Here is a 15,048-nt window from a genome sequence, read left to right on the forward strand (position 1 = left end):
GCACCACGACGAGCGTATCTCGGAGTGTCTACCGCCTTTTAGCGCTGTCAGTCGCTTGGCCACTTCGTGTCACACGGCAGTCACTGGGCAAAAGCACGAGCAAAAGTCTCTCATGGCGATATGTTGGGTGAGCATGCTGGATTCGTGCTGCAGTGAAACCATGTCTTGGCTTGTGCAGAACCCACATGCCTCGGGAGATATCGTCGACCCTTGCCAGACGGGGCGTTGAGTAGCTGGGGCTCTGCCAATGGATACGATTGTCTGTTGATTGCTTGCAGAGTCGGTGGAGGTGCGCTGGCAGATGCGCTCGCGTGCAGCAGGTACCGCATCACTAGGAGGTACGGAGCAGGTCGTGTTCTGCTGGGCTGAAGCAGGTGCGACAGACACGAGCATATAACGGATCTCTTGTGACACGCTGCGTGATGCTCCCTCTTGTCGGCGACGGCGTCCGGACTTCGAGATGTGAGGCCCAAGAGACAGGTTTTGCAATCGGCACATTCGCCAGCAGGTTCGGCAGTGTGCGGTGTGCAGCCATCACAGGCAGGCGGGAGGGTGTGACATGCGCCGACAATGGCAGGGCGAGCAGGTCGGGAGGGCGTGTTCAGCACCGAGATCCATCGATGTCCAAGTACTTGTGTACATGAGAGCGGCTCCTCCGGCGTGCAATCTGCACCAACCTGGCACATGAAAGTGTCGTCTGTTCGAGGCTTGGCTTCACATGCGATAGTGGATACGGTTGAGAGGTCCGCCCCTGGTGATGCATGATGCGGGTTGTGGTCGGAGCGTCTCATTGGGAGAAGTGCAAGAGCAACGGCGATGCATTATCTCTCGCCCCAATCAGACGGGCGGATGGAGGGCGTGCCACGGGGAGAGGATCGAGATGAAGGCAGACCACGGAACAGCTGGGCCAGCTCTATCGTGAGTGTCGCGGAACAGGTTTGCTGTGTGATATGAAGCTTCGAGACGCGTCCCAGGCGTGCGCCCCAGGTCGAAGCATGGACGGCGTGCCGAGAAGCGAACGCGCGCTGACTGGCTCGCTTGCCGGTTGTTGGGAGGGCAGGTACGTCAGGGCACATTTCCGCCATGGCGAACGACTTTCACATGCAAAACCGCGTGTGGCTGCTCGCTGAAGAAACCGCGCTGGGCGATGGATAGCCAGCAGGTTGCTGGAAGACACCGTGTGAGTCGTCAAGTACCCGCTTTGCGCCTGCTTGCTCAACGCCTTCCTCCTGCCTCCATATCTCTGCGCCCGTCTGCACATTCCTCACACCCTCTCCCATCCCCAACTCCCAGCACGCCGCAGTTGAACCTATCCGACGTCCAGTCAGCCCACCGATAGCAGCCACGAGCTCCCATTAGCTTGTCCGGTATGTCGCACATGAAGCTGATAGCATTGCATCGCAACCCACAAGCGGCCCAATGACTGACGGAGCTCGCAGCGACCAAGAACTGCCCTCTTCAGGTTTCAGAAAAAAAGGTAAGAGCCAACTCGTCTCATCCTGCTCTTTCTCCACAAACCTTCCCCTCCAAAGGTTCAGGATCGCAACAACGACAGACTTTGTGACATTTGCACTACATTCCAACACCCCTCGACCCCGCGCCGACTCCACGCCTGGCATTGCATTGCATCTCCTCGCGCCGCTGTTCTGACCAACACGCCGCAGCTTCTCATCATGCCTCACGCAACCGAGACCCTCACCAACGGCGACAAGCCACAGTCCAAGTTCCTGTCCCACATCACCTCCTACCCAGCCGTGCACGACGGCATCGAGACCTACAAGACCAACCCGTACGGCAAGAAGTCAATCGAGATTGCTGATGGTGTCTACACTCGCTTCGGCAAGCCAGTCGAGCCATACCTGCAGAGACCAGCAGGATACGCAGCTCCTTACCTTCAGAAGGCTGATGAGCTGGCCGACTCTGGCCTCACACAAGTCGAGACTCGCTTTCCCATCGTGAAGGAGGACACCGACAAGGTCGTTGAAGCTGCCAAGAGTTCCATCCTCGCTCCTGTCGTCTACTTGTACGGCACATGGCAGGGTGAGTACAGTGGAAGTGGAGAAGCCGTTGCCAGTCGCTGACGAGACCATCAGACGAGTACACCAAGACTGCTCGACACAACGACCGCGGTGCTGGTCTTACCACTCTCATCCTGGCACTCGTCAGCACCAACCTCAAGATTGCTTCCGACGTCTTCCAGGTCATCGCCGACACATTAGGCCCAAAGTGAGATTGTCACGGACGTTGTTTGTGAGCAAAATACGTACTGACTGAGTCAATCAGGTACGAAGAGAGCAAGAAGAAGTCTGCCGACTACGTCAACAATGCCCAGGACCATCTTAACAACTTGAAGAACAACGCCTCCGGCAAGTTCAACGACGCTCAAAAATATGGCCAGGACAAGTACAACGAGGCTCAAAAGTACGGCCAGGAGAAGTACGATGAGGCTCAAAAGTACGGCAATGAGAAGAAGGACCAAGCCAAGCAGACCAAGGACGAGGCAAAGGACCAGGCAAAGCAGACCAAGGACGAGGCCAAGAAGCAGGCGAACAAGTAGACGCCACCCTCCCTCCTCCAGAACTGCCGACTTACGGGCTGTAATGTCTTTTGTTTTGCGTTGATGGCTGATGCGGTGTTCATCATATGTACAGGACGAATCCGCGGCCCACTCGGATCCGCATCAAGCCAAAGAATGGAACGAGGAGCAAGCAGCAGAATGCAGGATTAGTAGAAGCTCCTCATGTTGGCGCGGGTTTAGACGAAATATGGTGGGGACCTCGTCCTTAGAACGGGAGCGAGAGCATGCGATTCTTGTCTGTTGCGAGCATGTTTTTCCAGCTGTCCGTTCTCGGTGCTACTGTTGTTGTCGATGATATGAAAGAAGCGATACCACATGTATTTATGCATAGACTTTATTACCTTAGCGAGGAACGCTCAGATTGCACTTGCATTGCCATGGTCGATACTGTTACTTTCATATTGCTCCGCTGCTTGCCTGTCCCACTACTCATAAGCCTTCAATCCTGCTGGCTGACTTTGCTTTGATATGCGACCTCACTTCGCATGACGCTGGGCACAATCGAGAACCATTGTCACTGGATCTTTGAATCGCTAGAATCTCTGGAAGTTTAAGGAAATGTGTCTTGGTATACCAAAAATACAGAGAGAAATACTCGTCTCACTTCCCCAAAAAAGACCGCTGGACTCCGCTGCGAGCGTTTTCGTATCTTCTCGCGCCTGTGTATGGTATGCAGCAGCTGTCGCAATTGCTGGAAACAAGTCTATCAGTGGCTCTGCTCTCCTCTTCCAGCTGCCCGATCTTTCGGTGATGGTAAAAGCTGAACCCGCGATCTCATCCCACGAAAATGCTCCTCGTATCGCCCACTGTCTGTCATGCTCCGTTGTATGCGCCTCTTCCTTGATAACCTTCATTATTGCCCTTGCTTGCAGCTGTATGAAATTGTCTCTAGAACTTCTTCTCTTCTCTTTTCTGCCGCTCTCATCTCATCCCATCTTTCATGACCCGTTCGTCTTGCCGGCCCAGCCCTTAGCAAAGCGATCTGATGCGGCGCCCGCGAGCGTGCCTGGGTTGTATTCGGCTGGGACGTAGCCGCTTTGGGAGATTCCGCCGAGGAGGACGAAGATGGTGATGAGGACGAGGCCGAAGACGATGAGTTTGCGGAGGGCGGGGTGGCGGGCTCCGTAGTCGGCCCAGGCGCGTTGGGCGCCGCCGAAGTGTTCCTGAAGAATGGTGTTAGATGGGGATTTGGGGAGGGTAAGGGTTGGGGCAGATTGGACATACCTTGAGCTTGTCTGAGCCGAGCTTGTAGTAGACGAGACCTCCGAGGGCGATGGAGTAGCCGAAGGCTTGGAGGCCGGAGACTGGGTCGTGGAAGATCATCATGGAGGCTACGACGAGGAGGATATCCTTGAGGACACCGGAGAGGGTCATGACGAGGGATGAGGTCTTGCCGATCTGGAAATCTGGTTAGTAGGCTGTCTGACTTCTGCTTGAAAAGCGCACATACCAGGAACACGACAGAGACGTTCAAGAGGAACGCGATCATGGCATTGATGATCAATGTCAGGTATCCGACTTTCTCCACATCTGCCAGAGTCATCTTTGGCACCTCAATGAAGAGCGCAGTGAGACCGTTCATGATGGCGCAAGCTGGGGCGAAGTAGTAGAGTGAGACCAATGGGTCCATCTTGAACTCGGCGCTGCTCAGCAGACGCTGTACCATGACGAGACGAGTGGCTTCGAAGACGATTCCTCCGACCTGGTAGAGGAAACCGGTCATGTTGAATTGGATCTCGCCGTACGAGGCAATAACGACACCAATGACGATGAAGGAGACATTGCCGAGCGTCTTGAAGTTGACTGGAGCAACTCCGAAGATCCAAGATGCGATAAGGACAGCGACTGGAGTCGTGGCCTGGAAAATGTCAGCTCACTCTGCCATCCCTCCCGTGCAATTCCGCCCTGTCTCACCTTGAGCATCTGAATAAAGGACACGGAGAGGTACAAGTATGTCAAGTTACCGCAAATCAGCGACAGCGAGAACATCAGTCCAATGGGCACAATGGCACGAAGATAGATCTTGCCCGTCATGGGCACCTTCTTCCGCGAGTCCAGGACTGAGGTGCATCGGGCCAGTATTTGGGTCATGAAGGTCGCAAAGGCCAAATGCCATGTTGTGAGCACAATGGGATACCGGAACCCAGCGGTATCGAGGATCCATTTGTTGAAGATGATGACGCTGGATGAGAGCGAAATCCAGGTTGCGATGTAGACTGCTGGGTGCAGACTGGCCTTGGGCGGCTGGCTCTTCTCTGCGTCGGGGTTGACTGTGGGCAGCACCTCTGCAGGGCGCTCCTGCTCGCCTGATTGCCGTTCTTTCTCAGCCATTGTGTATGTACGTGTGTGTGGGGTGTGCGGGTGGTGGTAGGCGCGGTGGTGGTGTCGCGAAGGATGGACAAAAATGTGGTCCCTGGGGAGAGGTGTTCGCGCGCGTTGAATCTAGTTAGTTCCGGGGGCGCGATCGTCTAGTTATCGATTGGGAGATTTTCCCGACAATGCCGTAGCGGAGGTCGTGAGCGGGCAGGGAAAGATCACAGCACAACTGCAAAAGTGCAATTGAAAGACGCAGTAAGAAAAGAAGAAAGGGAGTGGCAGAAGAGGACGTGTCGTTGGTGTGGTATGCAGTTGCGGCTGCACGAACGTGTAGATTTTTGGGGAAACGACCCAAAAAACGTCGCAGGCCGCGCAAAGCAACAGGGTTCATGTGTACAACTAGTTAGCCTCTGGCCTATCCCTTGTCCTCTCACCCAATAGCCTTAGTCGCTAGCTCCGCTCGGCTACTGAGTGGTGATGGCGACAACGCGCGTATGTTGAGAATGATCGCCCCCAAAAGAAGCTGTCGCAAGAAACTACTGAGCGTGCTTGTTATTGCGATGCTGCAGCATGTCTGTGATCGTTTCTGCTGCAACTACGCGTCCGGAATGCTGACAATAGTCTCACGGATATGTGCACAGTAGGTGTACCACGGCTTCCGTCCTGCAAATGGGAGTTCGTTTGAACACTCAGCAATTTTCCGTCCCATCTCAGCTGAGCAGTTGACGCCACAGGGCTGGGCAGGGCGCACGTGTGGACGAGGAGGACGCTGGCTTGCGAGTTGCTGTGCTGCCCCTGAGCCAGCGCCGCACATCGCTACTGCGAACAACGATTGATGACCGGGCAATCCAATCACTCGGCCGGTGCGTCATCGGGCCATGTCGCCCATAATTTCTCCTGGTTTGCCCGTGGGTGATCGTGTGTGCTGCTGGCCCTATCGTGTCAAGGGCAGGCCGACGTCGACGACTTGCCGCTTGTATCAGAATTGCTCGAGTCGCACCAGTCCGCTTCCGGGCCTCCGTTTCACACCACGGACCCACACGACCCTTGCTCGCTTTGGAGAAAAGTCAAGCTATGGCCTCAGCTAAATATCGGCCTTGGTGGCGGTGTGGTGGGATGTTTATTGGAGTCGACGACGACATTTTGTCTACTCCTTCTCCTTTCCTGCCGCTTTTACATACACCTTCTGTCGTCGACATTCGCCTGCGCACTCTCGCACGTCGAATTCCTTCAGCAGATTCCCACCGCAAACATGGCGCAGACTCACAAGAGGCAGATTAGCAAGGCGAATGGCAAGGAGATGTGAGTGTCTGAATCGCGTGCTCAACAAAAAGTCTTGTTTGCACTGCACTGCACGCATGCTGCTGCTGTACGTGAGAGACATTGGAACTGACAACGCATTCGCAGCGACATCGATGTCCTCGTTATCGGCGCTGGTCCAACGGGTCTCGGTGCCGCAAAGCGCCTGCAACAGATTGTGAGTGAGCCGGAGGTGATTGCAGCGCGCCATTGAAGCTGACACAATACAGGACGGCCCCTCGTGGTTGATTGTTGACAGCAACGAGACTGCTGGCGGTCTTGCCTCCACAGATGTCACCCCAGAGGGCTTCGTACGTTTCCCCTCCATCTCCCTCCGAACCACCCACTGACGGACTTAGCTCTACGATGTCGGCGGCCACGTCATCTTCTCTCACTACAAGTACTTCGACGACTGCATCAACGAGGCGCTGCCAAAAGAGGAGGACTGGTACACTCACCAGCGTATCTCATATGTCCGCTACAAGGGCGTGTGGGTGGCATACCCATTCCAGAACAACCTGTCTGCTCTTCCCAAGGAGGACCAGGTGAAGGCCATGGAGGGCCTGATCGACGCCACAGTCGAGTCAAGAGTCGCACGCGATAAGCCAAAGAACTTCGATGAGTGGATTCTGAGGACAATGGGTTCGGGCATTGCGGACATCTTCATGAGACCATACAACTACAAGGTGTGGGCTGTGCCCACGACAGACGTGAGTGACGGAACACTGCCCTGGGGCAGCGCAAGAGATCGTACAACAATGACTGACATGTGGACAGATGCAATGCTCGTGGCTCGGTGAGCGTGTCGCTGCACCAAACCTCAAGCTGATCACCACCAACGTGATCCTCAACAAGACCGCAGGAAACTGGGGTCCAAACGCCACATTCCGCTTCCCAGCACACGGAGGCACTGGCAACATCTGGATCAAGGTTGCTGACACCATTCCCAAGGAGAAGAAGCTCTTCGGCAAGCACGGCGAGGTCCAGCTCGTGGATGCTGAGAACAAGAGAGTGCTGCTCGGCGATGGCACAACTGTCAACTACCAGAAGCTCGTTTCCACCATGTCTGTCGACTACCTCGCTCAGGCCATGAAGAATGAGGAGCTCGTGAACTTGAGCAAGGGCCTGTTCTACTCCAGCACCCACGTTATCGGTGTTGGTGTTCGTGGAACTCGTCCAGAGCGCATTGGTGACAAGTGCTGGCTCTACTTCCCAGAGGACAACTGCCCATTCTACCGCGCCACCATCTTCTCCAACTACTCGCCTAACAACCAGCCAGAGGCCTCGAAGAAGCTGCCAACCCTGCAGCTCGGAGATGGCAGCAAGCCAAGCGACACATCCGCCAGGGAGGGTCCATACTGGAGCATCATGTTGGAGGTCTCCGAGTCCAGCAAGAAGCCGGTGAACCAGGAGACCATGCTCGCAGACTGCATTCAGGGTCTTGTCAACACTGAGATGCTTAAGCCAGACGACGAGATCGTCTCCACATACCACCGCCGCTTCGACCACGGTTACCCAACCCCATCCCTCGAGCGTGAGGGTGTCCTCACTCAGCTCCTCCCCAAGCTCGAGAAGCTCGACATCTGGTCTCGCGGACGCTTCGGCAGCTGGAGATACGAAGTCGGCAACCAGGACCACTCTTTCATGCTCGGTGTCGAGGCCGTTGACAATATCGTCAACGGCGCTGTCGAGCTTACCCTCAACTACCCAGATTTCGTCAACACTCGCCAGAACACCGAGAGACGGTTGGTCGATGGCGCACAGGGACTCAAGGCCAAGAACGCACAGCAGAACATTGTCAGCTCAAGGTAGATGGATTACTAGAAGCTGGGAGATGTGGAAGAGCACGGCGTTACAATATTGCATTGTAGGTGCATGTCATTTGGTTTCGACATGAGACGGGCATGATATAGAGGGCAACGCTGCTGTTGCTGCAGGATAAAGCATGATTGAGATACCATACAGCCGAAGCAGAGGCGAGGAATAGATGCGAATTGCACATGTCCAGTTGGGATTGTGTCCCACAAAAATATTCCAACTTTCGTGCAATTCAGGAATGGTGAGTCTAGCTCTCTCGTCGAGCGAACGCTGACTCTCAGGTGCTGCTTCCATGTAAAGCTCTCTAACATGGGTAGCTTTTGACTTGCGGCCACAAAGGTACCAAAAGGACACCACCTTCACTTCTTGGCATGGCTGTACTCGACGAGACAGACGCTATGCACACAAGCCTTGCCATGGACTGAGAGACGACATGCAACTTGGCGAATACCCCCGATGTGCTCATCGTGCAGAGAATGGAGGTGCAAAGTGAAGTCAAAGGACGTTGGCTTAACTTCCTCCAGCTCCCCTTGCAATCGGTATGCTGGAAAGTTTATTTTTGCGTCCTTACCTTTGCGATGACTGTGACGGGCAGGAGCTTTAGATTGGAGGTGCAGATGTGAGGACGCAAAATTCACGGTGCGTGGTATAAGACTCACGTCTAACCTCACACATCTACGACACAACACAAGACCAGACGATCGCAAGCACAGTACACAACATGGCGCGCCAAAAACCAGCCTCTCGTGCCGACAAGCCTCCGTCCATGGTGTGGACCTACCCAATGCAAGTCACGCTCCATCTGCTCAGCACGGAGTTCAATTTGGCTGGTCAAAATCGAGCCGATGCATTCAACACGGTCTTTGCGAAAGAGCTGGCAGCCAGTGGCGTGGTTGGTGGAGCTCGACCGCATGTCCTCTACGCGCAATACTACATGCGCACCAAGCCGGACAAAGCCAAATGCTGGTTGACCATATGCGCAGAGCCTACGACGCAAGAGGAATTTGATCAGAGAGAGGGCCTCAGGGGAAGGATTCGTCAAGCTATGCAGAATGGAAGTCAAGCTGTTCAGAAGGGAGGTCAACCTAAAGTCAGCAAGGCGACTCCTCGTATGGTCCGCGTTGCCTCGTCTGCGCCTGTCCATGAAGAGACCAGCGTCGAGGTGACCTTTAGACAACTCCCGTTGACACCTCCTTCAAAAGTTGCTCGACCTGCTCCTGTTCAGCGCGACGCTCCGTCGGTTGCATCTCCTCCGCAGAAGAAGCGCCGCGTGCTGCCAGAACAAGAAGCTCATCAGCTCGCTACTCCTGTCACGCCTGCTGTTCAACAGCCAGAATTTGCAGTCTCGCGTGCAAGAAGCAAGACAACGAGCGCCCTAGTCCCGGTGATCAATCGATCGGAAACATTGCAGCAAGCACTGCTACCGTCACCAACGACTGTGTCCCGCAAATTCCGAAAGCAAAGCGCTATTTCGAAGCCGCGGACTCCGACCAAGAAATTTGAGTATTGGAGGAACGATGGGTCCAAGCCTCGTATGTCAGAGAGAAGACTTGAAGGTCTTCAACAACAAGTGGTTCCTATTCCACGAGATGCCGCGCATCCTCCGGCAACAGGCCTTCTGTTCAGGTAAAGCACTTCCGCCCGACCCTGTGACAAGTCGCAATTCTAACACTCTCCAGATACTGGGTCGAATCCGACCAGCCCACCCACAACTCCGAGGAGGGCTTTATCGCACGCAAATATTTCCAGTCCAATGTGGTCCATTTCAGACCCCCAAAGAGCAGTGATGTCGATCTCACTGATGTGTTCAATCAGTAAGCCTTGTCCGAGCAAGTGTACTAAGGCCTGTACCTAACGCGGAACAGCATGGATAGAAAGCTTAAAGACACGCCTTTCGTGTCCACTTGTAATCGCTTAGTCTGGAGTCTCAGACTCGCCCTCTCTGAGATGCGGAAAGGCGTTAGGAACGGCCGGATCACTCTCATCGACCCGAGCAAGCTGGATAAGAGAGCCGTGTTCTGGGCACGGTAAGTAGTTCCACGGTTGACGTGTGAAGCATTTAGCTAATAGCATCCGCAGACCTTTCCACGATGAATTGACGCAGAAGATGGCTCCCTGGAGCAACGGTGCCCAGAGGTATTGCGGCACGTATGAGTTCCTGGTCTGGGGCGCCATCCACAAGGAGGCCATCGTCCATACAATCAAGGTCAAAGATCTCCTCCGCCTGTCAAAGACCTCGCCAGCTATCGACCACGTTCTGAGGGCTGACATACTGAGCGAAAAATCGGCCTTGTTCAGAAAGGAGAGCGATTTCATCAGGCAAAAGGTACCACTCAACACCTTCTCAGTGAAGGCCATTGCCGAGATTGCAAGATTTTTGGGCTTGGACCGCACTTCACCCCTCGACCACATATCTCATATCGTTGCCGATATCGTCCAAGGATGGCATTTACAAGTCGTGCCGCGCGATCAACAGGAATGGCGCGCCCTCGCGACCCTGTTCGCACGCAATTATCTCAGCACTCCGGCAGGCCTGGTACAGGAGCAGACAGTACGCATGGCCTTTCTTGATGGCGTCCGATTCGGCCAGGGCCAGTTCAACGCTCGGCATAAGCCAGAGACTGTCGCCGCCATGACCAAGCGCGCAAAAATGGTTGGCCTGGAGTGTCCGGCAAGGATCATCACCGACGAGCTTGATGCTATCAAAGTGATGGCATGGAGCCAAGAGCAACGTGTTGGCAAGCTCTTGAAAAGCCGAAAGGAGCAACTCATGCTCGAAGAAGGCTTCGTTGAGTCCAGCGAAGAGGAAGAAGATCAGGAGGAGGAAGATGATCCAATGATGCTTGACGATGAGCCACCAACTGCAGGACCTTCGCGGCCACGACTAGCACCGCCGCAACCCAATTGGAGCTGGACCCGTCAAATGATCAGACAGGACGAGGACGATGCCCATTCCGATCTTGGCGGCGCCTTCGAGTTTGATGCCGCTGGTCGCGTTGTTTAGAGGCACTTTCCGCTTCTGACTATTCATTCGAGAGTTCTGTTCAACTGACATTGCTATGCTGGCGGCAAAGAAACTTTTGTCTGCAAATTACTGTCTCGTTGCAGCTGAGACTTTTGCACGATGACGGAGTTCTATGGGTTTCCCTCGTTGCCAGCTTCGAGTGCTCGACGAGGTGCTGGAAAAAGGATAGAAGAATTGTTAGCACATTGTTTCAGCATTACATAGCCCAGGAGATCAGAATCTTGGGCTGCAAAAGTTTGTATCGATCATCGTAATAGCTTCCCCAAAACCACCACCGCAATGCTTTCACGCCGTGCTGCAACTTGTATGTCGAAATCCTCTCGATCTCAAAAGTCAATCTCACCATCAAAGCCTGTTCGCCAAAATCAACCATGACCTCTGATCAGCTCACTCAATTCTCCCAAGTACCTCACAACAACACAAAATCACCCACCTCTACCCCCCTCCTCAATCCTCATCTGCGCCGCCTGCCTCTCAATCAAATCCTCGCTCCCCAACATAGCCTTCGTCGGATCCTCTCCACTTCCATACAACGCCCCCTCCGCAGAATTCGGCCCATAATCCATAGGCGGAAAAGTCGGCTGATATGGAATCCCATCCTTCAAATATAAGATCAACCTATAAGCCGTGTTGCCGTTCAGATAGTATCGGTGAAGGCGTTTCGATCTGATGAAGCCGAGTTTTTCGTAGATTTTTAGGGAGGGGAGGTTGTGGGTTTCGGTTTCGAGGGCGATCTTGGACTTGTTAGATTGGCGAAGCTGGAGAATTGGATGAGGGAGGGAAGAGGTGACTGACTTCATCTGCATTCTCTTCAATCATAGCTTCGCATGCCATGCGAACGAGTTTACTTGCTATGCCTTTTCCGCGTTGGTCTTCTCGCGTGGCGAGCATTGCGATGTAGCCGCGGAGAGGTCCTCCGCGGTGGGGTTCGAGTTTGCAGACGATGACTCCGATGAGTTCATCTTGGGGATTAAGTGCCTGGAAAATTCATCAGAAAAGGGTTCCTTCTTCTGTTGTTCAGAGATGGTTATACTAAGAAGCATAACTTCCCCCATTGGTAGAGAAAGTAGCGGTAGACGTAAATACTATAAGGCTCGGAAAGGTCTTTGGAGATAAGCTGTTTGATGGCGGGAAGCCATGGTGATTCTTTCTCGGAGCCGTAGCAGATGTAGCGAATTTCGTCAGCAGAATCTGAGTCTGAGGTCGTCTTCTTCTTGCTGCTGGTTGCTTCGGTCTTGGCAGTATCGGCCTCGGACTCGGCGGAGTTGTTCATTAGATTGAGTTTTCGGTCGGGATGGTCTTGAAGCGGGCATCGGATGTGAGTCTCGGCCGCTTGTGTGACATGTGAAGAGTGTTGAGAGAAGCCAAGATCCACGATATGAGATTCGATTGTCTGGCATGTGAAAGTCTTCAACGGCTGCTTGCATGTGAAGGTGAACGGACAATCCCGGTTGCCTACTGAGGCGGGCATGTGACGTACTTGTTTGAATAAAGTTTGGCTGACAGGCACAAAGTTGTCGCGTGGGCCAACTTTCGCTCTTTGTTCCTCTTCCGCCAGATTCCGCCAGACGCTGCCATGTCTGAATCGTGGACGTCTCTGCGGAGACGCATCTTTGGCGGCAGCGGAAGCAGCGACAGCACACCTGCAGAGTCGCGAGACTCAAGTCCGGCCCCAGCACCTCACGAAGCTTTGAAACGACCCGGCGCGTATCGTGTGCTGACGAACGAGAAATTCGATGAGTTGAAGAAGGCCGTGAAGAGCAGCAAGGGTAAGAAGAGGAGGAACGCGTGGGTATTTGGCCTTGGACTGCTGGGAGGGCTGTCGGCAGCGGGTTTCTTTGCGAGCAAAGATGGCGCCCTGGATCAGTTGGTGTCGATGGCTGGGCTAGAGGATATGAACTTGGACAGCTTAATGGATGTATTGCCTACAGGGCTCATACGGGATGTGCAGGACATTCAGGTAAGCCATTTCTGCCACAAGTCGAGACCCGGAGCTGATCAGTTGACAAAGGTAATTTTATATAGTCTCGAGAGAAACAAGCTATTGATTACGACTCCTTCGCAATCGGTCTCCACGCTCGCAATGAGGGCATTCGTGCGAAATATCCCGTGATTATGGTTCCTGGTGTGATATCGACAGGTTTGGAAAGCTGGGGTACAGAAGACTCGTCAAGACAATACTTCAGAAAGAGACTATGGGGCTCGTGGAGTATGATGAGAGCGCTGATACTGGACAAGGCAAGTTGGAAGAGGCACGTTATGCTGGACAAGAAGACTGGTCTTGATCCGCCCGGCATCAAGCTAAGAGCGGCGCAAGGCTTCGATGCGGCCGACTTCTTCATTACAGGATACTGGATATGGAACAAGATCCTTGAGAATCTGGCGACGATTGGATATGACCCTACGAATGCTTTCACGGCTGCGTACGACTGGCGCATGAGCTATCTCAATTATGAGATTCGAGATCAGTACTTTACACGCCTGAAGAATCACATTGAGATCGCAAAGCACGTGTCCGGCAAGAAGGCTGTTATGCTGTCTCATTCGATGGGCTCGCAGGTACTGTTCTACTTCTTCCGCTGGGTAGAGGCAGAGGGATACGGCAACGGAGGACCATCATGGGTCAACGACCATATTGAGTCGTGGATCAACATCTCTGGCTGCATGCTTGGTGCCCTCAAGGATGTACCAGCCGTGCTAAGTGGCGAAATGAGAGACACTGTTCAGCTGAATGCCTTTGCAGTCTATGGCCTCGAGAAGTTCCTGTCGCGAATAGAACGCGCCGAGATCTTCCGCGCCATGCCTGGTATCTCCTCTATGCTTCCTATCGGCGGGACAGCAGTCTGGGGAGACGAAAACGGCGCGCCAGATGATGCTTGGAACCAGACTACCACTTATGGAAAGTTCTTGAACTTCAGAGAGATTAACAATACTTTGACCCCAGGGAACATGTCTGTCCCAGGAGCCATCGACTACCTCTTCAAGAATACTGAAAAGTGGTATGTAGACCAGATTAAGAGCAGCTACAGTCGTGGTGTTGCACACACCAAGGATGAAGTCGAAGCCAACATGGACACGCCAGCCAAATGGATGAACCCGCTTGAGATTCGCCTTCCCATCGCGCCGGACATGAAGATCTTCTGTTTCTATGGTATCGGCAAGCCGACCGAAAGAGCTTACTACTACCGCGAAGAGCAAGATGCTAACAATGATACTGCTGTCATGATCGGTAAGGTTGAAATTTCTCCTGCACACATCCACATGCTTACGACTAACTCTCATGCCCGCAGACTCTACAGTCACCACCCCAGATGGCCTGGTTGACCACGGCGTCGTAATGGGTGAAGGCGACGGAACAGTAAACATCCTCAGCACAGGCTACATGTGCAACAAAGGCTGGAAAATCAAACGCTACAACCCCGCCAACATCCCTGTCGTCGCATACGAAATGCCTCACGAACCCGATCGTTTCAATCCTCGCGGTGGACCCAACACCGCAGATCACGTCGATATTTTGGGCAGAAGCTCGTTGAACGATTTGATACTGCGAGTTGCTGGAGGAAAAGGACATTTTATTCAGGATAATATTGTGAGTAATATTCTGGAGTATGCGGAGAAGGTGAAGATTGGTCCGGATTATGAGGGTGAGGAGAGAGTTGGCGATGCGAAGCCGCTCAAGAAGGGGGAGGCGGATGCTGTGAGTTTGCATCCGGAGGATGAAATTCCGCCTGGTGGGGAAGAAGAGAAGGATGGCGATGAGAAGAAGGGTGGAGAGGAGACGAATACCCGTGAAGAGGCCAGTAAGCAGAGTATTGATGATGATGATAAGAAAGGTGGTGCGGGGACGAACACGGATGGTGAGGCGAGCGGGATGGAGAAGACGGGAGAGAAAACTACGGAGACGACGGAGGAAGATGCGAAGGGGAAAGGTGGCAGCGCAGAGAAGGACGAGCTGTAGGACAGCGTGTTCTTTGTCGGCGCTGTGCTTGATGGCGTGGTCGCGGGCGTGAGA

General features: G+C 53.7%; 6 protein-coding genes across 6 annotated transcripts; 4 read left to right on the top strand and 2 right to left on the bottom strand.

The window, feature by feature from the left end:
- Positions 1-1,673: 1,673 nt before the first annotated feature.
- RHO25_011846 (uncharacterized protein) lies at positions 1,674-2,557 on the top strand (the record flags this gene model as incomplete). Its single annotated transcript, XM_023603261.2, has 3 exons — positions 1,674-2,040; positions 2,094-2,226; positions 2,284-2,557. 3 exons carry the CDS (start codon positions 1,674-1,676, stop codon positions 2,555-2,557), a joined length of 774 nt encoding a protein of 257 aa, XP_023454742.1.
- Positions 2,558-3,516: 959 nt separating this feature from the next.
- RHO25_011847 (uncharacterized protein) lies at positions 3,517-4,909 on the bottom strand (the record flags this gene model as incomplete). The annotated part of the gene is made up of 4 exons (XM_023603262.2): positions 3,517-3,741; positions 3,803-3,976; positions 4,029-4,436; positions 4,493-4,909. 4 exons carry the CDS (start codon positions 4,907-4,909, stop codon positions 3,517-3,519), a joined length of 1,224 nt encoding a protein of 407 aa, XP_023454942.1.
- Positions 4,910-6,146: 1,237 nt separating this feature from the next.
- On the top strand, positions 6,147-8,005 carry RHO25_011848 (uncharacterized protein; the record flags this gene model as incomplete). The annotated part of the gene is made up of 5 exons (XM_023603263.1): positions 6,147-6,196; positions 6,302-6,371; positions 6,424-6,504; positions 6,553-6,903; positions 6,971-8,005. The coding sequence occupies 5 exons, from the start codon at positions 6,147-6,149 to the stop codon at positions 8,003-8,005; spliced, it is 1,587 nt and encodes a 528-aa protein (XP_023454744.1).
- Positions 8,006-8,732: 727 nt separating this feature from the next.
- RHO25_011849 (uncharacterized protein) lies at positions 8,733-11,015 on the top strand (the record flags this gene model as incomplete). Its single annotated transcript, XM_023603264.1, has 4 exons — positions 8,733-9,637; positions 9,691-9,825; positions 9,877-10,038; positions 10,091-11,015. 4 exons carry the CDS (start codon positions 8,733-8,735, stop codon positions 11,013-11,015), a joined length of 2,127 nt encoding a protein of 708 aa, XP_023454498.1.
- Positions 11,016-11,461: 446 nt separating this feature from the next.
- RHO25_011850 (uncharacterized protein) lies at positions 11,462-12,309 on the bottom strand (the record flags this gene model as incomplete). Its single annotated transcript, XM_023603265.2, has 3 exons — positions 11,462-11,770; positions 11,832-12,014; positions 12,070-12,309. 3 exons carry the CDS (start codon positions 12,307-12,309, stop codon positions 11,462-11,464), a joined length of 732 nt encoding a protein of 243 aa, XP_023454497.1.
- A 303-nt stretch (positions 12,310-12,612) lies between these two features.
- Positions 12,613-14,994, top strand: RHO25_011851 (uncharacterized protein; the record flags this gene model as incomplete). Its single annotated transcript, XM_023603266.2, has 3 exons — positions 12,613-12,996; positions 13,062-14,265; positions 14,327-14,994. The coding sequence occupies 3 exons, from the start codon at positions 12,613-12,615 to the stop codon at positions 14,992-14,994; spliced, it is 2,256 nt and encodes a 751-aa protein (XP_023454500.1).
- Between the last annotated feature and the right edge of the window lie 54 nt (positions 14,995-15,048).

Source organism: Cercospora beticola, chromosome 8 (genome assembly GCF_033473495.1).
Source record: "Cercospora beticola chromosome 8, complete sequence".
Classification (NCBI taxonomy): domain Eukaryota; kingdom Fungi; phylum Ascomycota; class Dothideomycetes; order Mycosphaerellales; family Mycosphaerellaceae; genus Cercospora; species Cercospora beticola.